This window comes from Leptodactylus fuscus, chromosome 1 (genome assembly GCF_031893055.1).
Source record: "Leptodactylus fuscus isolate aLepFus1 chromosome 1, aLepFus1.hap2, whole genome shotgun sequence".
Classification (NCBI taxonomy): Eukaryota; Metazoa; Chordata; class Amphibia; order Anura; family Leptodactylidae; genus Leptodactylus; species Leptodactylus fuscus.
In genome coordinates, this window is record NC_134265.1 from 227,996,935 (window position 1) to 228,023,663 (window position 26,729).

Below are 26,729 nucleotides of genomic sequence, written 5' to 3' on the forward strand. Positions count from 1 at the left end.
TGACCAAAAAAACGTCTCCCATTGAAATCAATGGGAGCCGGTCAGTTCTTTTTTCCAGAAGCTGTTTCTTCCAGCTCCCGGAAAAAAGAAGCGAGATGCTCATTCTTCAGGCCAATTCGCGTCACAATTCAGCCTGAAGACACACCCTCCTCCCAACTAGGCCCATTCATTGGGCCTAATCCGGAGCGTAGTGCGGGACTGGATGCCGCTGCAGTGCACCGGCATTCAGTCGCAGCTACCCATATTTTGGTTTGGAACCTGAGGCGCCTAAGGTTCCAACCAAAAAACCCTATGTGAACTTATCCTCAGGGAAAGTTTCCCAATCAGTTTTTCCCCACATTCCTGGATTTGCACAAAACCGTAACTAAACTTAGTCAAAGGTAGTGGGGGTGTCAGGGGCTCACCTTGGCCATGGATTGCCATGAGCTCTTGGCCGCTCCTGATATACAGCTAATGTTATTACTATATCATGAATATCATAGTTATAGGTATATATTTTTGGTATCTGCCAATACCACATGGGGAGTTTGTTGTATCAGCAGTAGTTTTAGAATATTGCTCTCCTACATTTGTTTTGTTCCTTTATGTGACCAGTATTTCTGTTACTTCAGTATTTTAGAGGGCATTCACACTACCGTCTGCATTCTGTTAAGAAAGTTTACGCTAAAAAATAAATGGACATCTTCAATAATGGACAAAAGCAAACGCTAACGAACAGTAAATGATGCCTATGAGTTCGGTTCTATAATGGATCTGCTAATCAGATCCATTAAAAATACATGAAAAATAGACAGAAAACCATCAGTTTGTGTCTATTAGTGTTGGTTAAATTTCAGTCAATTTTTTTATGTTTATTTGGTTACCATAACACCAAATGATGACAGAGCCAATATAAAAGCAGGAAGAAGAGCTGACAATTCACTCTGGAGCCAACTTTGGAAAGGAGAGTATTGTTTCGGTGTTCCAGTTCTACTTGAGCAGTCACTGTCATTTTTGAAAATGATTCCTCCATTTTTTCTTTTTGACCTAGAGATGATGAAGTGGAGAAGAATTGCTAGGCAGAGACAATGGTGAAGGTGACAATTCTGGCTTCCACCTATTACATCTGCCCACAAGGGGAGACCATTCTAGTCTGTATGGAGAACTGCACCAACATCTGGAGAAGTTCTACGATTACCTGTGTATGACTATTCCCACATTTGATGAACATTTGACAATCAGACTCCAAGAGGCAGGAAACCTACTTGAGGAGAAGCATAACACCAGAAGAGCGCTTGATAGTGACCCTTCAGTAAGTATCAACACTGTATTTCCACTATATACATTTATATCTATTTTTCTTTTTTTATTTCAAGGTATCTGGTAACAGCCGAGAGCTTCTCCTCCAGTTCCATCTTCGAAAGTCAACTATCTCCTACATGCCAGGCCCTTTGGATTTTCTGTTTGAAAAATGTATTCCACATCCAACAACAGAACAATGGAAGGACATTGCAGCCAAGTTCTGGGAGGTGACACATTTTCCAAATTGTGTAGGAGCAGTTGACTGAAACCACGTCTAAATCCAGAAACCTGCAAGGAGTAGCTCCCTGTTCTTCAGCTACTAGAAGTACACTTCCATTGTGCTGATGGCCATTGCTGATGCGTAATATCGTTTTGGGACTGTGACCATTTGGGCATACAATCGCACCAACGACTCCAGGATCTTCAAGTACCCTGAGGGACAGAGAATCTATTCTGAAAAATTCAGATTGCCAGCACAAAGCCATTTCCTGGAGCTGATGGACCTCCTATGCCGTTTGTGGTTGTTGGCAATGAGGCCTTCAAGATTTGTGGAAACCATTTCTGAAACCATACTCCAGCCATGGACTCAACTAATCTACAACTACCGACTGTCAAGAGCCAGATGACTTTTGGAGTGTGAGTTCAAAAATGGTGAATTTTCAACACTGCTATCTAGCTGAACCCAAAATCTGTGGATGATGTTGTGAAAGCCTGCATGGTCCTCCATAACTTCTTGCTGATGAGAGAACCATTATCAGTTGACACCCAGGAACTGGAGTCTGGGTTACATGGTCTCGACTCATCTGGCCCACAATCAACAGTAACGGACAGCTGCATGAGGGACAATTGTTCTGTTTTTTTTTTCCAACACAGGTTGTGTGGAATGGCAGGATGCAGAGTGTAAATATTTCATTGGATTTTTTTTTTCTTTTTTTGGACTACTTTATTTTCAATGATTGCAACTACCACATCATTTACAGAAATCATAATAGTCACTTTTGTCCCTACATGTGTTTTGTTTAATGGTTTATTTAAAGATGGATCTTCAGTGGTAATAGTGTACGTCAACCTTTACCCACTGAGGAAGCCTCCCCTGACGCTATCATAAAGAAACCATCATAGTCACTTTACCTCTGCTTGTGTTTTGTAAATGGTTTCTTTGAAGATAAAGTTATTGGAGGGATCGTCAGTGGTCTAAGTGTACGTCAACACTTTAAGCAACTGAGGAGGCCTCCCTTAATATTATCTTAAAGAAAACAATTCTTCTTCTCTTGTTTGTTTAATAAAAAATATGATTAAAAAAAAACCCATCTATTTACCTTTTTTATTGTATATTTTTTTTCATAACCATCATTTTTTACATAAATAAACAGTTTAAAATAAATTTCCACATGTATCCCTGGAGTTGGCTTGTCCTTTCTGAGCATGTTCAGAAAAAAAGCGGATACAAAATAACAGACAGTTACTGAAGACTATTAGTTGCCGTCTGTTATAAGTCCATTACCTATAGACTTTAATGTAAAAAAAAACTATGTCCATCATGAAATCGTTCTTTTTCACGGACACAAAAGTCCTGTGATGGATTTGGTGTAAATGGACACTAATGGTCACTAATGGACACAAGTTGAAATCCCATTGAAATGAATGGAAATTTTAAAGGATTTGTGAAGGTTCTTCTGGGGTCCGTTGCTAAAATCTTGTAACGGACAATAGCAACAGACACTAGTGACGGTCACCAGCGGTAGTGTGAACGACCCCTTAGTCATGATAAGTTATGCATGAGAGGGCAGGCTAAACAAAAACAGCATTTGACCTTCAGGAAACACGGTTTATCCATTCATTGTATCCAATATGCGCGTATTACATTGAAAGCAATAGGGAAAAAAGCCTCCCATTGATTTGAATGGGTAGCGTGCGTATGCCGGCACGCCGGCACCCATTCAAATCAATGGGAGCTGCTTCTTACGCATTCATTCTGAACGCCGAACCATAGAGTTCTATGTATTTCACTAGGTTTTTTTCCGCTAGCATATTTTTTCCCCTAGTGGAAAAAAAGTGACATGACCTTTCTTCAGGCGGATTACGCCTGAAAAAAACAACGGAAGTCAATGGGAGGCAGAAAAAACACTAGCGGTTTTTGACACTGCTCTTGATATGGTTTTTGCAAAAGCCACTAGTGTTTTTTTCAAGGTCCATACACTTGCTGGAGGAAAAAAAACAAAAACTAAAAATGCCCCCAAAAAAGTTTTAAGTTTGGGTACTTGTTCTTCTAGGCTTGTGGACTTCCCATCATCATGGCGATATGTAGGCTCCAGTGCTTTCCAAATTAATCTAGCAAGCACAAAACATTCTGCAAGCATTCATTGTCATGCTCTCTTATAGATAACTCAGGTATCATAGATTGTTCCCATTTATAGCATTTTACTGTTTCTAAAAAGTAACATTTATTTCAACAGTCGAATGCACAAGCTCAGTTATTAATTTAGGATTAATACAGGGCATTATATAGAATCATATGTATACCCGTACCATGACTGATGAGAAGATATCTGATAGACTAAGATGTAGTTTGATTAACCAGCTCCCATATACCCTACTCATCTCACACAAGTATTGTGGTGACTTTTCTGAGGCATCTAGCCGCATACAGCAGGGGTGTCGAATTTGGTGAGGTGAAAATGTGTGGAGGACGACTATTCAGCCATATATTTTTAACCTTTAACATCAAATGCAAATGACTATTTTATGAAATTAGTATTGCAAATGGCATACTCTTCATTTCTTCCCACAGAACACAAATAAATCTAAACAAATAACTTACCTGCACTAATGTGAAGGGTGATACTGAGATCTCGACTGCAGTAAATAGGCCAGGTCTGGCCCAAATATAGTGATTTTGATGTGCAAGATGTCACGCAGGTGAGAGTCATTTAGTCTTGTTCTCCTTGGGTTCTTGTTAACGTTCATAACCGAGAATGTTGAGCCAAACTCAGTATTTTCTTAGCAAATGTTCGAATCTCTTGAAACCTGCTTTTATCCAGCTGGAGGTAAAAGTTGACAAAAGGGAGCTGTTGGTGCTGACTGCGACACTCAGCGTCACACTGCAGCTCAATAAGCTCCAGCTGCAGGTGGTCTTGAAGAAAGGAGAGGAGAACAGCATCCTCTACTTTCTCCTCTTCAGTAGCTGCAAAATTCCGAAAGCGGTGTTGAAACTTCTCAGCCAGTCATGAGATGTCTGCCGCATACCTCCTCATATGTGCACTGATATTGTTCTATGGAAAACTGGTCATTATTTTCTGCTGTAATGGGAAATATGCATATTGGACTGTGTTTGTGATATGTGTCTTTGGAAAAGTAGCAGCTTGGTCCCAATGCTTTTGATGTGTGAATATAATTGGCTTACCATTGCATTTTTGCCCCTAAAGGCTTGTGTGTTCACATGCCGTGTTTTGTCAAGGATCCCAAAATCAGCCAGCCAAACAGTTCTGGCATCAGTTGTCCCAGTTATCCCCTTAACCCTGTCTAGAAGCCTCTCACCTCTGCCAAGACAGTCTTCTCTACGCCGGGCTGAAGAGATCCAAATAGATCGAAACAGCTGTCCTCAGCTGAGAGACTGTACTTGGTAAAATCCCACATCATTGCAGCAAAGGCCTCTAGGAAGGTCGGGCATGATGTTAAAGGGAGCGCCCTCTAGTGGGCTGCATAACTGAGGCACTGTCTTCCTATTTACATCATGGAAGACAGATTTGCATATTCTTCCCATGATCCCTTACAGTGGAGCCTCTATGGCTTAATAAAACTCCACACACCTATATGGTGGTCTCTCCCTAAGGAGTGACGATATCCCCTTAACCATCTCTACTAATAATACACAAACCTTTGTGCTGTTCATGTCTTTTATTGAGTACATTGGGACAGATTTACTAATACTATCTAAGGCTGGGGCCCCACATTGTGGAAACGCTGTGCTTAACAGTACCTGCAAAGTAGATGAGATGCTAACTAACTGCATAAAAAAGATGCGATTTCAAAAACATTGGCATTTTCCATATAGGGGCCATAAATCCACCGAGGAAAACTTTGAAGACTTTCTGTGAAAAAAGATGTCGAAAAAAACAGCATTTTTTTTTGCATTCGCTGCATGGGACCTTAGCCTACAAGACGTGTCAATTTAGACTAGATTGTGTAGGATGCAACAGATTACAACAGAATTTTGGTGCTTTTATTAGTAAATCTAATTTAATCAGTAAATATACAGTGCTGGGCGAAAATCACCTCCACCAGTTGTTTACTGAAGCTGTACAATATTAGAAGAATTTTTGGACCTTTCCTCCCTGCAAATGTGTGTCATATTATCACTGTACTTTGTAATGATACCTTTTAATATTCTGTATCATAATGGGATAGAATTGGAGGAAAACTGCGTTTGTGCGACATTCTTAGGAGCTTTATTTTAACGGCATTCATTATGCAGACAAAACAACTTGACAGCTGTGTTCTATGAGTCAGTAAAATGTTCTTTGACTTGCCATATTTTGACATCTGTAATTTTTTAAAATATTTCTGTGCATGGGGATGCATAGGGGGTGTGTTTTAGCAATATCTATTGTTTTGATTGTTTTTTATTCAAATTTTTATCAGAGGCAAAACAACTAAAAAAATGACGGTTCAACTTTTTTGATTTTTTTTCCTCACAACGGTGTTCAACATATGGCTGATGCATTTCAATGCATTCAAAACTGACGCCACTTCTATTACTCAATGCGTGTGTTTTTTTGTTGCACTTTGCTATGTGGGGCTTTAGCCTTAATGAGCAAAGCATCTATGTAGTCCAAGCATTCACTTTTGTGGCACACATTTAGTGGAAGAAAGGGTCTTGCGCCAAAAATGCACCTCATCATCCCTCTATGTCAAAAAACTTGCATACAGGGAATGATGAATTCCCCCCAATATGTGTTTACAAGAACATTTCCATTGATGTGTAGTATATTATTTTATTAGATTTATGAATAGCAAATTCTGCTGCTAGTGGGTTATTGTACTTCCCCCACATTATCTTCCCAGGGCTTCAAAAAATACACTACCTTTAATTTTGTTCCATTTTTTTTGTCTGTACTATATCAGGATTTTTTTTTTTTTTTATCTTTGTTCAGCTTATGTATAGAATAATGCTGTCACCAGTCTAGAACATAATACTCTGTGTGGAAAGACAGCAGGTATTAAAATGAAAGTATAAGTCTTCAATGAAACCATATATCTCCATTTCACAGTCCAAGAAATGTCCGCGGCTCTCTTGATACTAATTGCTGATTTATACCTTTTATATACAGTACAGAAAGCAGGAATAATAGAGAAAAGACTTAATGAACTTTGAAATCTTATCTCATGCTTCAACACTCTATTTGTCTGACTATTTACAGTATCTACCAATCTATCTTACTATTTATATGATATAACAGAGGGAATGACTAAGGCTGGTATTTCACCAAAAGATTTTTTTTTTACAAGAGCTGTTTAGCTATAAAAAATGCCAATAAGCACTTATTCTGGTTACAAAGGCCGATGGAGAGCACATGTAGGAGGAGTGATCACCAAAGCAATCGTTCCTCCCGTATATTCTTTCATTATTTGCCCCTATTGTACTGAGAAAGGTGTTACCACCAAACAGTTTTTGTTCTGCTGAAAGCAACCAGTTACATGAAGCAAAAACTCATTTATCAGGTGATTGTCGGAACTATAAGAGAGGAAAGCTATTACATAATTTCCCAATACATTACCTAATAGGGACTTAGGCTAAGGCACTCATCAAGGAAACACCATATACTCTCATTGACAAGATAATGCACAAAGAAGGAGTCACTAAAATCAAATTGAATTTTATATGTTTGAAGGTAATGATGATACATGGAACTAAGTACAATATGTGAAAGTTACATATATTATGTTATGTGTCCTTATTTATTAGAAGCAATCTCCACCCAACTTCTCCTCCTCTATTCTGTAATTAGCGTCTGGAAGGCACATCAGAAGACGTTGGGAGGAGGACGCACAACTAAAGAACACTTTTGTCCTTACAATAGAATAAGCACCCATCATGTGTATAGTGACATGTCAATTACATGTATAGAATTGTGATCTGAAAATTACAACCAAGTAGAGAATCCCTAAGCTTCAGTTGTGTTGAACTGGAAGTTTTTAAAAACTTTTACTGTTACTACCGTATGCAATCAATCAATCAATCAATCAATCATTAAGTCAAAACATATGCATATAACCTTCCATAATTCTGCAAAGATGAGGTTAGATTTATTATTGCACTTGAAAATATAAATTGCAATTCAGAAACACAAAAAATGTAGGGCTTTGAGGAAAGTCCCAGCTGACCGTTTTATGAAGTATCTCATTTCTGGTCATAAAACATTCGCTTGTGTGTTTTCAGAACTCTCATAGAAGGAACTGAGAGGGACATGGGCAGTCAGCTCTTCATTTTCAGTGATTGATGCACCAAGCATTACACGGGAAGTCAGGGAAACATCTATATATTTATGGCATATCATGAGATTCTGTAAATGTCTAACAGGAGAATAACCCTTTAAAATTAATGACGTTATAGCTGACAGAATCGGGGCAAAAATAAGGAAAAACACTCTTGAGGCGTAAATGACCATTAAACAGAGAATCCAAATAAATAGAAAAAAAATTAAGCATTTCTCTACGTGACACATCACACATCTCCTGTCTTTCTTGCTGATCTTGTACATGATATCACAGTTAGAAAACATTAAAACTAAATTAGAAAAGCAATATATTCTCCATGTTAGCAACTAAGACCCCCTCTTATGCTAGTGCACATGAGCCAGGAGGTTTAGGAGGAGAGGGTAAGCTTTAGACTGCACACATGTTATCTATACAGTGCATGTGGATATTTTATTGAAGGGATTCCCACAAATAAATTACATTATGAAGTAGACACAGTAGTACTACTGGTACCGGCAGTATTGGTACACACAGTGACAACAATACAAACCAGTACAGCTCCATGGGGAATCTCTCCCAAACTGCTCAAAGGCAAATATATGTTGTTATGCTTTGACAATTCCTATCTTTCCTATATCCCTGCATTATTAACCTTTTAGGAGCTATGGAAAGCTGAGCAATAACCAGTGCACAGGTATTCTGAATCTTGCAATTTTGAAGGTTATACATTTTGTTTTCTGTACGGCCTATTCAAATAATTTTTGCATCTTTTTTTAGGAGATATATAAGGCTTTTTTTTAACATCAAGTAATGTTATAAAAAAAAGTTAGGGCAAGTGCCCTAACTTTTATTTTATTTATTTATTTATTTATTTATTTTTAAGTATCACAAAGTGCCACAGATTTTTTTGAACAGTTTTCCTTCTCCATTGCAGAAATTTTCATGTAGTGACTCATTGTTCTGTGTCGCTTGGAGGAAGCCAATTTATGAAGGCTCTCACACCTGTATACACAGAGCTTACTAAGTGTTGTGTATACTCAGGAAGGAAGGGATGGTAATAAACTAATTCTCAATAAATGTATCAGCTAACTTTCCAAGGACGTACATGTATGTTCTTACAGAGTTAAACATTGTCCATCTAGATTTATATAGTCAATGTGCGGTCAACAAGTGGTTAAAGTCCCTTGTCTGAGCCACCATCAATCATGCGTGGAGGTGGAAGGAAAAAACAATAATGTCTTATCTTTCAGTATGATCTGTATACTGTGTTGTACAGTATATGTGTAACAGGCAGCAGATCCTGGACCTACTGTGCTACCTAACTGATTTGGCTTTATGCCACTCCCAAGAGTATTGTAGCCTTCCTATTGTATTGGAAGCCTACCCAAGCCAAAGGGTCTGGACAGGAAGTTCAAGTTCACAGGTCAGGGACAGGTAGAGGTCTTGCCCTGAACCCCGAAGGTCATCAGAAGGATTAAAATAAACAGCAAAGTCAGAAAATAGGCCAAAGTCAATAACCAGACAGGAATGCAGTATCAAGATACCAAGAAACATCAGTGTTGCAGACATAATGCCTTATAGCGGCTCTGAAATAAAAGATATTACAGGTTAAACTTTCAAGACTACGCGGGTCTCTTTGTCAGTCATAAAGCTGATGCCATTTGTCCCATGTCAGGGTAATAAAATCAGTCATATACAATACACTATATGGAACATTTTGAGAATAACAATAACAAGAGTTATCAATAATCCCTAGTGGAAAAGATAAGGACATTATCTAAGTTATTCACTTGTGAAGCCCCATTTTTATAGAAATCACTGTTTTATTCATATGAAAATGAAGGGAAGATGGTCTGTGGGCATGTCTTAGCTTGCGTGGGCTTCATTCTAGGCTTTAGATTTCCAGAAAAAAAACACTTTTTCTTCATTTGCAAATACGTACAATTCCCTTTAAGGAGACTGCCTGGGAAAGTAGAATCTGTTTCGGAAATAAAAAACCTTTACCTCCCAGTGGTTTGAAGAGACTCTTTGGCTCCACTTTTGGAGCCCACCAAAAATCATCTAAAATGTCAACTTCTGCAAATGCCTTACAATATCTGCTTATACTATAGAATGGGGCTCAAAGGTGAACATACAGTTAAAGGGGTTTTCCCATTTGGACAAGTTATACCCTGTCCACAGGAAAGCAGATAACTTGCAGAATGGTATGAGCCCAGTTGATCAGACCCCCCCCCAGTGGATCTCCGGAACTTCCTTTAACATGAATGGAGCAGTGTAAGCAAAAATCTCCTATTCTCCTTATCGTTGGGGATCAGAGTAGGCAGCCCCCTTTATCTGCAAGTTATCCGCTTGTATAGATAGGTACTAACTGGTCCTGATGGGGACACCCCTTTAAATCTTGCTCTGTCAGTTTTAAAGCTTTAGATACATGCTCGGAGACGTTAGCAACACACCCCTAATACCCAGACTGAAGATATACAGTATAATGCACTGGATTCTGGTTTGACAGTGGCTACAATTCTCAAAGACAATGAATAGGTAACTAGAACGGACTTTATTTACACCAGTGTTTATAATGTGCCAGATATAATGCATCCTCACTCTTCTTCATTTATAATGGTGATACAACATTTATAAAGCTGAAGGAAATTCTAGTCTACATGCCATTTTAGAAGCATTCGGAGAACTGACGTCTGAAAGTTCTAGGCATCATCGACAAGGTTTGGACATTTCAACAAATGGCAGCAGCTTAGCAGCTCCAATAGATGCCTCAGAGAAAGCTGCCAGGCAGATCCCCAGACATCTGAGCAGTCTTCAGTTTCAAGTGAGTGCTAATAAAATGGCTGATGGATTTACACAGGCTTCATGAAAGATAGATACACACAGCTATTGAAAATGAGAGCTGTTATTCTTTTACTTCCTCGCTTTCCAAGAGCCATGAGCAGTGCTTTATTTTGGGATTTCTGTCATTCTAGGTATTTTGGAAATATTTGCAGTGTCTCAAGGGATTGTAGGAATAAGAGGAGTTTTCAGCAACTCATTTCTTGCCATGTCAAAAAAGGGAAAACTTCATGCAACTGTAAGTAACAATATATCCGGAGAAAATATCTGATTATTTGTGTAAGACATTGTAAGTAGCATAAATCATGTAAATATTTATGTTGTACTTATTTTATCATTACTGTCCTTGTCATATTTGCACAATTCTCTGGATATTGTTCATCCCACAGTACAAGTAGTGTCTAAAACTCTCATTACCGTCACATTGCTGCTTTGTTATAGCAATCACTGGAGTTGAGGCAGTTGTGTAATAGGCACTAGTGTGATTCAGAGGCAGAATTTCAGACCGGCCATGTACTGGGTGGAGCTTAAATGGCTATTTCTCATTTGTTGTGCTAGTCATCAACTTGTATTATTTTTGAGGTTGATCAGGCGAGGTTCACACCTGCGGCCGGTCTCCGCCTGGGGATTCTGTTCCCTGTTCCACTTTAAAAATGCGGAGAGAAAAGCACTGCAAGCAGAACTTTTCCCTTCCCATGTCTGAAAGTAACTTATTTTAAGTGGATTAGGTTTCCAAACACAGTTAGAATCACATTTTCTTTGTTTCCCATCCTATCCAAACTGATGCATAATATGGGCATTGGTTAGCACTGAAAGCTAGCAGTGCTGGAGTCCTAGGATCTGCAAGGAATGTGTACATTCTGCCCGTGTTTGCGTGGGTTTGCTCCAGATACTCCTGTTTCCTTCCACATTTCATAGCCATACTGATAGGCAATGTAGATTGTGAGCCCTATATGGGACAGTGACCGACAATGACTTTGAAAGTAAGTGTAATATGACTCCGCCATATAAGTAAGCTAAATAAATAATATGATATGATACCAACCTAGCTAAGTGTATCAGTCAATCTTGCAAAAATAGTGTGGTTGGGAACAGCAGGATGTCAATTATACCTACAGAAAACCAACGGTTTCCCTATAGGTATAATGGAAGCAGAAAGACAGCAGAGGAGCCCTCTATGGACTTTCTGTGAAGAGCGATGTAGGAAAACCACAATGTGTTGCCGCAACAGTTATTCCCGCAGCGCTTTTTTGGTGAAGTCAGCTACATGGGGCCTTAACTTCTTAATGGACTGGGAGCTGTCATAATATAAAATAATGTAAAGATAAATATTTAAACCTAGACTACAAATGGACTAAGTATGCAGAAAGAGCACAGTACACACAACATTTCCCTTCAGTCTGCTTTTATTGTGATTATACTATATATTAGTGTTAATACTGTGGGTATATAATTAACACAAAGCTAAACTGTGGAGTCATTCTGTATGTAGTGGATGTATTGTAGTAGTAAAGAGTTTCTGAAACCGTTACTGTAACATAAAATGTTTGAAAGTTGCAAAACAAGCAGCTAATTGGGTTAAAACATAAATGTAAAAATATAAAGAATTTTAGAATTTTTTTTTATTCTTGTACTAATTTTAGGCATAGGGACACTGTTCAAGGTGACATGCCTAATTAACATTAGCCCATTACTATAGAATTAAGCCCCTTGCACACAACCATGTGTCAGGTCAGTGTGCTAAATAAATAAATGGGACCACAGAAGCATGGCCGGCACACAGATCACATCCATGTGTGCCGCCTGTGCACCCGCTGTGCCGTTCATTCACAGCCGGCGGCTAGCATACCGGGTGCAGCTAGTCTGCTGGGTGCAGTTACACCCAAAAAGAGATCTTCCTTAAGTGCTAATAAAATGTTAAGTAGGCTAGGAGAACTGCAATATTTCCTCAATTACCTGGAATATGTGATCTCTTATTATAGAAATATTGCTGCTTGCCACTTTGGGAACCACATTTGTACTTGATTGTAAATTCCCGATTGAACATGTATTCCTTAAGTATAAAAGCACTTTCAATATATTTATTGCATGTGTTGGAAAAGATCATAATCTGTTTGATCATGAATTCCACAATAATCCTTGAGAGAAAACCTGTATGTGTCACCATAAAAAGCATCTGAGAAGTACAACATGAACATAGCATTCTATATGGCTGATCCAGATAACGCAGAATCTTAAGATGCAGTGTATGTGGACCTTTCCAGATCAGAAACGAGCATATGCTAAATTTCTAATTAATTTTAGTCTTAGATTGTATTCACATGCTTCAGCTGCTGTCAACAGTCAAAGCTCCACCCACCTGCGATGGGGAATGGGGACATAGTTATGAAGGTAAATCTAAGGTTTTCATTTCGAAGTAAATTCCTGGCACCGTGATCTACAGTGTCAATCCATGCTTTCTATTGAGAACTGTATCTCTTTGTAGTAATGATGTCATGTCCAATTAATTAGACATACTGTTGCAGCTTGCAGTGTGATCAAAGAATAATTAAAAGGCTCATATCACATGTTGTGTCTTCCACTGCCTTGGTTTCACAACATAAGGCAGGCAGTAAATATTGCTTCTTCTCATCATTTTACTGTGAACATGTAACCCTCTTGGGGTAGGATTAGTAATGGACAGGTGGCTGCAGAATCTGCAGAAGGAAACTCACTGCATGACAGTTGCCTTAAGAAAACAAATATATGATTTATAGTGACAAAAAGTGATATAGAATATATGGAGGGTTTAACCAGTATAAAATCAGCAAATGCCTAAATGTTTTTCCTGCTGTTAATAGAGTACTCTGCAAAATTTTTGATCCTTTTATAAACATGGCTTAGCAATGCTTAGTTTCATCATATGCGTTTCATATTCTGCAGAAAAGAAAATTGCATGAATACTAAGTTTTATACACACAATATACATTTTGATTATAATGAATAAATATTATGACAATATTTGCATTTCAAAATAACACATAGTACTGTGCAAAAGTTTAAGGCAGGTGTTGATAAAATAGAAGTGTTAACAGTTTTTTGTGTCAGTTAAGAAAATGCAAAGTGAATAAAGGAAAGAGAAATCTAAATCAAATCAATATTTGGTGTGACCATCTTTTACCTTCAAAACAGCACCAATTCTTCTAGGTACACTTGCACACAGTTTTTGAAGGAACTTGGCAAGGGGTTGTTCTAAACATCTTGGAGAACTAACCGCCAATCTTCTGTGGATGGAGACATTGTCAAGTCTTTCTGTCTCTTCATCAGGGCTGGTGTTGGCGGGGGGGGGGGGGGGGGTGTGAACTGGGCAATCCCCCATTTTCTGTAGGACCCCCTAGCAGAGTTTATAATAATACCTCCTCACAGTGACCTAACTATCGCTGTAGCAGCCAAAGTGCCTGCTATAGGGCTGGGACCTTAGGGGACCCAGCGGGCCTCTGCTGCCTTTTTCTTTTTCTTTTTAATAGGCCATTACCTGCTGGGGTATTTACTTACCGATCCCTGTTGCTGATCATGGCCACCTCTGCTTCTGGGAAGAAGGGCAAGCAGAGTTGGCCATGAGAAGGATTGGGAAGAGGTGAGTAAGGTGAAATTTAACCTGTCAGTTCCGCTCAGACCGAATACATCTGAACTGAAACTGCTATTAGGTACAATGATGTCTATGACATTGAAGAGACGTTACGCCAGAGTCCCGCAGGAACCCAGGAGAGGTGAGTAACACTGGTTTATATGTTTGTCACCTCGCTTGGACCTCTAATCATTATACTTTGGGGTCTGGCTATCTCATACATAAATTTGATTTGCAACTATTTAGCATATGATTAGTTTTACAAAGTATTCAATTTTTTTTTTGTTTTGTTTAAACAAGTTTCTTATTAAATTTTACAAAGTATACAGAAGCATATGATTAGTTATGCAGATTCTTGTCATGTAACTTCATTGTTACTGTTTTGCTTCTAGAAATCTACTTTTAAATTTTTATTATTTTGTTAGTATTTTGTAAATCCATCTTTGGCTTTCACCACTGCCTGAATATTTCTGGGCATGCTCTCAATCAGATTCTTGACCAAAAATCTGATCCCAGCTCTCTTCTACACATTCCCAATGTTGGTACATACTGGTTGACTCACTTGGGTACAAATACAGTTTTTTCTTCAACTCTACCCACAAGTGTTCAATGGAGTTGAGGTATGGGGACAGTGAGGGTCAAGCCATCACATCTACTTCATTGAACCATGTCTTTGCTAATGTTGACAGATGTTTCAGGTTGTTGTCCTATTAGAACACTAAGTTGAGGCTTCTTTAACTTTTTCGAGCCACCTTTCCAGACTAATAAATCCAAATTATAATCTCAGAATACATATAATGTGGGCATCAGACCTAAAATATAACTTTTAATCAGGTCATTTAAAAAATATTGTTAATATAAAGTCCAGATATGTGCAATAAGTGTATCCACACAGTCCTATCATCCTATCACGTATCCATATTTATAAGCACTTGCAACACACAGTGACCAAAAATATATAATAATAACAGCTGGCTCTTACCGTGATTCAAAAGTTGCAGTATTGATGATAGATGGTAGTTCACTGGGATATCACAGATGAGACAGCCTACAGTCATAAATAAGCTCATGAGGAATATAGAGGAGCCCCGGTAAAAGATCATGCTTACCCTAACATGGCCCCCTTACTTAGTGGTAATCTAGATTGCCCTATGAGTCTAACTCGGGGGCCATCACCCTAAAAAGCAGGTGCCCCCAACTGCAACCTGACCCTATACTAGGTCAGTCCCTGTGCTCACCCTCCATATGATAAGGATTAGAGATGAGCGAACACTAAAATGTTCGAGGTTCGAAATTCGATTCGAACAGCCGCTCACTGTTCGAGTGTTCGAATGGGTTTCGAACCCCATTATAGTCTATGGGGAACATAAACTCGTTAAGGGGGAAACCCAAATTCGTGTCTGGAGGGTCACCAAGTCCACTATGACACCCCAGGAAATGATACCAACACCCTGGAATGATACTGGGACAGCAGGGGAAGCATGTCTGGGGGCATAAAAGTCACTTTATTTCATGGAAATCCCTGTCAGTTTGCGATTTTCGCAAGCTAACTTTTCCCCATAGAAATGCATTGGCCAGTGCTGATTGGCCAGAGTACGGAACTCGACCAATCAGCGCTGGCTCTGCTGGAGGAGGCGGAGTCTAAGATCGCTCCACACCAGTCTCCATTCAGGTCCGACCTTAGACTCCGCCTCCTCCGGCAGAGCCAGCGCTGATTGGCCGAAGGCTGGCCAATGCATTCCTATGCGAATGCAGAGACTTAGCAGTGCTGAGTCAGTTTTGCTCAACTACACATCTGATGCACACTCGGCACTGCTACATCAGATGTAGCAATCTGATGTAGCAGAGCCGAGGGTGCACTAGAACCCCTGTGCAAACTCAGTTCACGCTAATAGAATGCATTGGCCAGCGCTGATTGGCCAATGCATTCTATTAGCCCGATGAAGTAGAGCTGAATGTGTGTGTTAAGCACACACATTCAGCACTGCTTCATCACGCCAATACAATGCATTAGCCAGTGCTGATTGGCCAGAGTACGGAATTCGGCCAATCAGCGCTGGCTCTGCTGGAGGAGGCGGAGTCTAAGGTCGGACCTGAATGGAGACTGGTGTGGAGCGATCTTAGACTCCGCCTCCTCCAGCAGAGCCAGCGCTAATTGGCCGAATTCCGTACTCTGGCCAATCAGCGCTGGCCAATGCATTCTATTAGCCCGATGAAGTAGAGCTGAATGTGTGTGCTAAGCACACACATTCAGCACTGCTTCATCACGCCAATACAATGCATTAGCCAGTGCTGATTGGCCAGAGTACGGAATTCGGCCAATCAGCGCTGGCTCTGCTGGAGGAGGCGGAGTCTAAGGTCGGACCTGAATGGAGACTGGTGTGGAGCGATCTTAGACTCCGCCTCCTCCAGCAGAGCCAGCGCTGATTGGCCGAATTCCGTACTCTGGCCAATCAGCGCTGGCCAATGCATTCTATTAGCCCGATGAAGTAGAGCTGAATGTGTGTGCTAAGCACACACATTCAGCACTGCTTCATCACGCCAATACAATGCATTAGCCAGTGCTGATTGGCCAGAGTACGGAATTCGGCCAATCAGCGCTGGCTCTGCTGGAGGAGGCGGAGTCTAAGGTCGGACCTGAATGGAGACTGGTGTGGAGCGATCTTAGACTCCGCCTCCTCCAGCAGAGCCAGCGCTGATTGGCCGAATTCCGTACTCTGGCCAATCAGCGCTGGCCAATGCATTCTATTAGCCCGATGAAGTAGAGCTGAATGTGTGTGCTAAGCACACACATTCAGCACTGCTTCATCACGCCAATACAATGCATTAGCCAGTGCTGATTGGCCAGAGTACGGAATTCGGCCAATCAGCGCTGGCTCTGCTGGAGGAGGCGGAGTCTAAGGTCGGACCTGAATGGAGACTGGTGTGGAGCGATCTTAGACTCCGCCTCCTCCAGCAGAGCCAGCGCTGATTGGCCGAATTCCGTACTCTGGCCAATCAGCGCTGGCCAATGCATTCTATTAGCCCGATGAAGTAGAGCTGAATGTGTGTGCTAAGCACACACATTCAGCACTGCTTCATCACGCCAATACAATGCATTAGCCAGTGCTGATTGGCCAGAGTACGGAATTCGGCCAATCAGCGCTGGCTCTGCTGGAGGAGGCGGAGTCTAAGGTCGGACCTGAATGGAGACTGGTGTGGAGCGATCTTAGACTCCGCCTCCTCCAGCAGAGCCAGCGCTGATTGGCCGAATTCCGTACTCTGGCCAATCAGCGCTGGCCAATGCATTCTATTAGCCCGATGAAGTAGAGCTGAATGTGTGTGCTTAGCACACACATTCAGCTCTACTTCATCGGGCTAATAGAATGCATTGGCCAATCAGCGCTGGCCAATGCATTCTATTAGCTTGATGAAGCAGAGTGTGCACAAGGGTTCAAGTGCACCCTCGGCTCTGATGTAGCAGAGCCGAGGGTGCACAAGGGTTCAAGTGCACCCTCGGCTCTCCTACATCAGAGCCGAGGGTGCGCTTGAACCCTTGTGCAGCCTCAGCTCTGCTACATCAGAGCCGAGGGTGCGCTTGAACCCTTGTGCACACTCTGCTTCATCAAGCTAATAGAATGCATTGGCCAGCACTGATTGGCCAGAGTACGGAATTCGGCCAATCAGCGCTGGCCAATGCATCCCTATGGGAAAAAGTTTATCTCACAAAAATCACAATTACACACCCGATAGAGCCCCAAAAAGTTATTTTTAATAACATTCCCCCCTAAATAAAGGTTATCCCTAGCTATCCCTGCCTGTACAGCTATCCCTGTCTCATAGTCACAAAGTTCACATTCTCATATGACCCGGATTTGAAATCCACTATTCGTCTAAAATGGAGGTCACCTGATTTCGGCAGCCAATGACTTTTTCCAATTTTTTTCAATGCCCCCAGTGTCGTAGTTCCTGTCCCACCTCCCCTGCGCTGTTATTGGTGCAAAAAAGGCGCCAGGGAAGGTGGGAGGGGAATCGAATTTTGGCGCACTTTACCACGCGGTGTTCGATTCGATTCGAACATGGCGAACACCCTGATATCCGATCGAACATGTGTTCGATAGAACACTGTTCGCTCATCTCTAATAAGGATATAAGTGCAGTTTAAAAACAACAGATCAATTCAATATAAATAATAAAATTCCACAATATAAGTCATGCATAACGGGGCAATGTCTAAGTTAGAACTTCTGCTTTGAGAGGAGCAGTAACTATAGTGGTCATGATGTGACGGTATAGTTTAGGCTTTGTTTAGAGGTGTAATTGATAATATTTGGCCATAGCTTAGTGATATTATTTCATATCTACATATGCATACAAATATTCATGTGTTGAGGTCGAGGAGGAACATATGTTTTGTGGCTTGTGCTTCTGATCTTTTAAAGGGGTATTCCAAGAATTGTATACTGCTGACTAATGCTTAGGACAGTTTATCAAAATCAATACTGTGGGGTTCTGACAGATGAATGAAGGGGTTATGGCTCTGAGATGAGTACTACATCCCTTTTAGTGTATACCAAGCACAGTGCCATACATCATGTAGTACCTGTTGCAGAGCAGCGTAGTCCTATCCACTTGAAAGGGACAGAGCTGTAGAACGATGAAGTCACTGACAGACATATTGTCAAGAATAGGCTGTACTGTTCACCAGAGCAGCACAGCCCCTTCAGCTGACCAGAGAACTGATATTTATCATCAATACTAATATCCCAAAATACTCCTTAATTCCCTTCTTTCTGAAAGCATTTTTTAATTTTTGTTTCTGACTGCCTTTCAACAGCCATGACTTTTTTACGTTTCTAATTACAGAGCCATATTAGGGCTTAACTTTTGTGGGACAAATTGTACTTTACAGCGGTAACATTTAATATTCCATACAATGTACTGGGAAGCTGGAAAAAAATTGAGTGTGGTGGAACTGGAGAAAAACTGCATTTGTGCAATTTAAGGGTTTAAGAGAAAAAAAAAACATATTCTGAAACCTGTAGCTTTTTTATATTTCTGTTTATGGAGATGCATAAGGCTTTTTTTTTTTGTGGCGGGGTCAAATGTACTTTTTATACCAATTTGGGGAGTGTTTATTACTAGGAACGCTTTTTATCCAAATTTTTATGTAAGTCAAAATAGTGAAAAGAAGGCAGTTTGGCTCTTTAGATTTTTTTCCCACTACGATGTTCACCCTATGGAAAAAATATTTTATAAGTTTGTAGGAATTTTCCTTGAACGATTGGGGGTCTGATCAGTAATAAAATGCCAATGCAGGCTGCACTGAGCAGCCTATAATAGAAATATAATGGAGACAAGTCTGGGAGCTTTCAATAGGCTCCCAGCTGTCATGGCAATAGCTTGCTAGCTCCAGGTCTCTGCAGCTCTCTACACACTGCCTTCTCATTTGACTAAATGTATCTGTGCTGTCTGTATAATATTTCAGCTTCTGGGGTCACACTTTTAATTTTGCTTGGGGCAACCCATTGTCTAAAACTGACCTTCATCTTCATGTAATCCCAGACAGACTTGATGACGGTGAGATCAGGGCTCTTAAGGGGCCATATAATCACTTGTAAGACTCCTCCTCCAAAGGGTGAAAACACTAAATATTGATTTGATTTAGATATCAGTACATCCTCAATCATCTATTAGAGGCATGATTGGATCTTCACTATATGGAAATTATACACATGACCCCATAGTGCAGCATAAAATCAAGCATTCAACTTTCTATGGATCAGTTTCAGGGTTGCACCTGCCATGCTGTTATGTAAGGAAACCTGGGATAAACTAATAAATTAAGGCCTGGCTTTTTCTTTAATCGGTCTCTACCTATTGAATTAGTCCAACAGGTAGCGGCTGATGTTCTATTCTCCAATCTCCCAATCCCAACTTGTGTCCAGTCTAGCCTCTAGAGATGAGCGAACACTGTTCGTAACAGCCGTTCCGAACAGCACGCTCCCATAGAGATGAATGGACATAGCCGGCACGTGGGGGGTTAAGCGACCGGCCGCCGGCAAAGTGTACGTGCCAGCTGCTTCCATTCATTTCTATGGGAGCCTGCTGTTCGGAACGGCTGATCCGAACAGTGTTCGCTCATCTCTAGTTTCTTATTCCAAATGGTACGTTACATATCAGTGTTGTTCAGTGGAGTCGGGACAGGAGTGGCAATTGATAAGTAAAATCATCTACTGCCTGTTGAAAAATGGATGACACATTGATATCATACATGTTTTTTTCACAGACCCATATAATTTCATTCGTGAGATGCATCTGCATTGGTGAAAAAAAAGACGTGTCTATTGTTTTTTTTTGTCAATCTATGATTCACAAAAAAAGCACAAATGTCTGAATTCATTGAAATGAATAGGTATATATGGGCATCTGCGATACATGCAGACGCCACATGTACATGATCGCTAGAAGCCCATCCACTTTGTAGGGACTATAAAATGCTGTGGGTTTTTGCCATGGCGTTTATGCCACTCAGGGCTTCGGCTTAAGGGTGCATTCACACTGAGTAAACGCTAGCTTATTTTGTAGAGTAAAATTACACTTGTAAATTTTGCTATCCCATTGACTTCAATGACATTTTACAGGCGTATTTTTACAGGCGTATTTTTTACAGGCGTATTTTTTACTGGCGTATTTTTACACTTGTAAAAAAATATCATTGAAGTCAATGGGATAGCAAAATTTACAAGTGTAATTTTACTCTACAAAATAAGCTAGCGTTTACTCAGTGTGAATGCACCCTAAGTTTTATTTTATTCTGTCTGCAAATACGACATTATTAGCAAATCTGGAGCAGTGTCTTCAAGTTTGTAATCCTAAAATGAGTTGATCTATTTTTATTCTTCTCAGGAAAGCCAGATCTTTTTTTTTTTTTGTTAGGGAGCCTTCACACGGAGTAAACGCTTGCTAATTTTGGCAAAATACACATGTAAAAAATACATGTGTAAAAATAAGACTTCCATTGACTTCAATGACATTTTACACGTGTATTTTACACATGTATTTTACACAAGTAAATTACACGTCTTATTTTTACACGTGTATTTTTTACATGTGCATTTTGCCAAAATGAGCAAGCGTTTACTCCGTGAAACCTCCCTTAAACTGACTTTACATTTCTGTGTAAAGACAATGCTGCCGTGAAATGTAGGCACAGAAAGTAGTCATAAACAGGTTTTTCCCTGGAGCAAAGGCTTTACACATTGCCTTTTAGAAGAAGTGAGAAGTGCATTACACTAACAAATGATACCCTGCTAATTTGCTAGTGATCTACACTGGGTCCATTTACAGACTTAATTATTCCTTTTGCAGAATGATTTATGTCAAGGACACTAAGTAAAATTAAATTAAACCATCCACCTTCTGCCTAATTATCAGAGAGAGCAGAATGCTGGAAGTGGATTCCAATTAGACAGGTTACACTCCAAGGTTAAGAAGTGCAATTCCTCAGCTCATCCGAAACAACACAAATAATGGAGAAACTTGACCCAAATGTTTAATGACTGTAGGACTAAACAATAAGATAAAGCAAAAATGACATCTGTTCTTTCTTCTGGTTTGGCAGCAAGTTATTTCATGGTCTAATTATTTCTAAACAGCTAAGTGCTTTATAAAAAGCTCATAGCAGGAGTTTTGTGCAGGCGCACATTTGTCCTTTGCTTTAATACCATGTATGAATTCTATTTATATACAAGCTTTATATCATTCCAGTAGCAGAGTTATGAAGGAATTCATAATTCATATGGAGCTATTCCTCATTTTAGATATGGTAAAAAAAAATACAAACTTGCGTTGTTTGTGACAATGTCGTCATGTTTATTAAAGGGAATCTATCATTGGCACTAGAGATTTTTAAATAAGCATATCTTTGTATAGCCTTTAGAAAGGCTATTCTAGGCATTCCTTTTAGTCATTGAACGCACTGCCGTTTTTTAATTAGCCCGCTTTTATTGATATAGAAATTACACTGCACAGAGCACCAGAAGCCTTCTCGATGTTCCCTGAGCATCGCTTGCGTCATCAGCCTTCCCTGATTCTCACCACCCCCTTACTGTGTAAAGAAGAGGGTGGTGAGAACAGGGGAAAGCTGATGACGTAATCAGTGCTCAGGGAACATCGAGAAGTCTTCCGGTGCTCTGTGCGGGGTAATTAGCATATCACGAAAAGCGGGCTAATTCAAGAACGGTGGCGCCTATCAATAAAAGGTATGCCTGGAATAGCCTTTCTAAAGGCTATGCAAAGATATGCTTGGTTAAAAATTGCTATTGCCAATGATAGACTCCCTTTAAGCACCTATATATATAATAAAACATGTATTATGTAATGTAATATATAATTAAAGAATGCTATTTGTAAAACTCATCTAACCATATTTTATTTACAAAAAAACATATATCATATTCATATGACTATGTATAAAAAAGCATGTTACACTAGAGGGACCTATGGGGACCCGAAAGGAGAAACCCCTGTCTGCTTCAAAAGAGGTTATCAGCGGAAACCATTGGAGACGCTCCGGGAAAAATCACGGCTTTGTACAGTGCAGGCAAAGTGGATGGGATTCATGCGAATTCCATCCCCACTTTGCGGAAGAAATCCCAGCGAGAACACGCTGCGATTTGCAAAGCCATTTCGGCTTTGCAAATCACAGCATGTCAATTATATCTACGGAAACGCTGGTGGCTTTCCCGTAGATAGAATGTTAAGAGAAAGTCCGCAGAGGAAAATTCTGTGAACTTTCTCTTAAAAGCGCTGCGGAAAGAACCGCAATGCGATCACGCAGCAGGTCTTCCCGCAGCGCTTTATCACTGCGTTTACAGCCCATGAGGCCTTAGTCTAAAGCTGTAATTAAGCCCAGACACCCCCTTGTATATTCTCCCCTAATGCCCCAAAAACAATAATGTCCCCCCAAAGGATATCTATCAATATAGGATATCTATCAATATTACATCTGCAGGGGTCCATTGGCCAGGGCCCTTGCAGATCAGCTTTTCCAGGACAGTGCAGGTAATGTTAATTCCAGGAGTCACACTGCTTTAATGCCATACATGGTGTAGAAGTGGCAAGTGCAGTGCTGCAAGTCATATGGAGGGTAAGCAGTTTTGTTCCCAACTTGTTATTACCAGTAGCCATGCTGTCTCAGGTCCTGGCGGTGGGCCCCTAGAAACAATTCCACTGGTGGGCCCTAGACATCCCAGTCCAACACTGATTGTAATGCCAGGGACATAATATACAATAACCAAAGACAAACCAAAGACATGGCAGGTGTGGAAAAAATGTTGTAAAGTAAGAATGCTTTCAAAATTAGAAGTTTTAATCACTTTTTTTGTCCAATAACCAAACACAAAGTGAATACAAGGGCAGCATGAATCCATGAAATAAACATCCTGCCATATGCCACCATATAAAGCCTAGGAGTAACCTAACAGCCTCACAAAAACTTGGGTCTCCTGGGTAGATACTTTTGCCACTTCTTCTTTTATGTTTGACTTGAATTGCTTAAGCTGTTTTCCCTTTTGCTGTGCACTTTATATTTTTAGTTGTTTCATGTCATGGTTTCCCCATGTGATTCCTCCCTTTTATTAAATACATAAATGGCAGCATAATTTTCTATTGAGACGTCTAGTCATGTGAAAATTATGCAGATGACACTGAATGCTTCTGTTTATCTAATTTATTGTATATGTTTTTGTATAACCACATATGTTGTGTATGACATCATTCTGTGTTTCTGACACTTTGTACAATGCATCTGTTCCCTTTATGTTATTTTATCATTGTATTTTCTCAATTAACACACCTCAAAAAAGTGAATGAAGAAAACCCAAATCTAAATCAAGTCAATAATGTAATGAAATAAAAGCCCCAAAATGTATATATTTGTTAGTGGAATTGCATTGTTAATATGTGTATATGGGACAAGTGTTTCTGGATCAGCCCAGCCAAAGGGGTCTTATGAATGAGATGAGGATGGGTATGGTTGAATGGAAGCAGTGGAGTGTGTGGGTGACATCCCAAACTGACTGTCAGAAACGTCCTTCTGAAGGCGAAGAGCTACGTAACTGGCACCGATAGCTCTTCACCGGGGGAACAGAAAGTGAAAGCCGAATTCAGTGCTCTGTCGGCTTTCTAGCGGTATATAAAACCACATGTGCCCCAAGTGGTGAAGGGTCCTCTTTAAGGATACAGGGTTTTTTTTTCATTGTCACATGCCAAAAGTCATAACTGTTTTATTTTTACCTCAGCATAGCTAAACAAAAGTCTGGCAGTTGTATTCGCACCCTTTTGGAAGACATAGATTTGTGGATTAGATTTTTCCTAGGTGGAATGGGAAATTACCATTTTTTTAAATGTCATAAATTTTGCATTATCCACTGTAGAAAAAATGTTATTGAAATGGCTGAGATGACTGATATGTATACTGTCAATAGACCCCCCTATCTTCATGACAACCCACTGGCAACCCACAATGTCATTGTGGGGTGCTGACGGAGGACAGTGACCCTCAAAAATACCTTAGATGTTACACTCACTAAAGGTTCCAGCCATCTTTATGCAGTAATAGTACAGCATTTCATGTTAGCTGCAATCCCTACCCTCCAACTTAATAGTATGGTATGGGGTAGAAAGTTTATTAAGAATATCTACATTCCAGGCTAAATTTATACAACGTGGACCCATTCTCTGTCCGATAAATGAGTACAAGACCAACTTGAGGTCACTACAGGCTATAAGATGTCCAGCATGTACAGACCCAAACTCCTCTGTGGGAAATTGATCCACTGACATGTAAACCTGGTTTCAAAAGTGGCACCATTCTCTTCATATAAGTGTAAGGATGTAGACTTAACCAAGTATTCTGTTTCCCTACTCCATGGGCCCATTAAATACAGATTTGTCCACCTTTAACTTCAATTTAGTTAAGGTCTCTTCTCATGAAACCAATCCAACCATATTTGCAGTATGCTAGCATAATAATAATAATAATAATAATAATAATAACTTTATTTATATAGCGCCAACATATTCTAAAGCACTTTACAAATCAGAGGACATATGAGCAGACAGTATGAGACATTACAATGTGACAAAGAAATAAACATATCAAACAGTAGGAGTGAGGGCCTTGCTCGCAAGAGCTTACATTCAATGAGAATGTACAAGCATGGACAAGCATGTGCACCACTATACATTCCCATGGAGGGCTCAAAGGGCATTTGTAGACCATTTTCCTGATTGCTGGGTGTCCCATCAATCAGATCCTTCATGTTCAAAGAGTAGATAAGTGTATATAATTGAAAACCGGTTTAGGCCAGGGCCCCTTGTTGCAAACCTGCAGTGTTTTGGCTGCAGAGGAAATAACATGGCAAAAAATGCAGCGTATTAGGGGGCATTCACATGGAGTAACACGGTGCTGATTGTGGCACAATAACTCATGTAAGAATCAGCGCTGCAAAACAGAATTCCTTTGACTTCAATGGATTCGGTTTAACGCACGTAACACATTGAAATCAATGGGAGGCTTTTTAATCCATTGATTTCAATGTGTTACGTGTGTTAAACAGAACCCATTGAAGTCAATGGGATTCTGTTTTGCAGCGCTGATTCTTACGCGAGTTATTGTGCCAGAATCAGCACCGTGTCACTCCGTGTGGATGCCCCCATACATTACCTGCAAAGTGGATGGGATTCTGGCTAATTTCATCCACATACTGCTGAAAAAATCCTACCAAATCAGTTGTGTTTTTGTAAATCACAGTATGTTAATTGTACCTACAGAAATGCTGGCGTTTTCCGGATAGGTATAATAGAAGCAGAAGATTTTCAGCGGAAAACTCTGCAGGCTTTCTGTGAAAAATACTGTGGGAAAAAACGCAATACATTTCCCGCTGTGGAGTTTTTTGGCAGCAATTCGCTGTATGGGGCCTTAGCCTTAAGAATCTTTTACATTACTCCTGTAATACTACAGCAAACCCCTAAACCATATGCATCTGAACAGGATTTATAGCCCAGGAACTGTGTACTTTACAAGATTAACCCCTTCCCGACATGCGCCGTAATAGTACAGCGCGTGTCGGGTCTGTAACTATGGCGACCGCCCGGGAGCCGGGCGGCCGTCATAGCCGCCGGGTGTCTACTGCTTTAAGCAGTAGACAACCGGCTCTAATGCGTCCGATCGCTCCCCGGACGATCGGAGGCATTAACCCCTCCGGCGCTGCTGTCAAAGGCACCGGAGGCGCCATTTTCCCGGCGGCGCATGGGCGCCGCCATTTTGGCAGGGATCGCCGGCTCCTGGAGCATGCTCCAAGGCCGACCCCCCCGTTGCCATGACAGCTGGGAGCCTTGTTAAAGGCTCCCAGCCGGTCTGCAAATTCTCTCTTTTGCAGGCTGGTCTATGCAGCCTGCAAAAGAGATGATGATTTTTTGCAATGCATTGCAATGCATTAGCATTGTAATGCATTGCATTAGTGATCAGACCCCCTGG

General features: G+C 40.5%; 1 protein-coding gene across 1 annotated transcript in view; it reads left to right on the forward strand.

Moving 5' to 3' along the window:
* FGF5 (fibroblast growth factor 5) overlaps nucleotides 1-26,729 on the forward strand; it is a 118,356-nt gene that overhangs the window by 31,256 nt on the left and 60,371 nt on the right. The window contains exon 2 of the mRNA XM_075284084.1: nucleotides 10,734-10,837. Coding sequence (XP_075140185.1) covers nucleotides 10,734-10,837 — 104 coding nt within the window. The remainder of the gene's footprint in view (nucleotides 1-10,733; nucleotides 10,838-26,729) is intronic.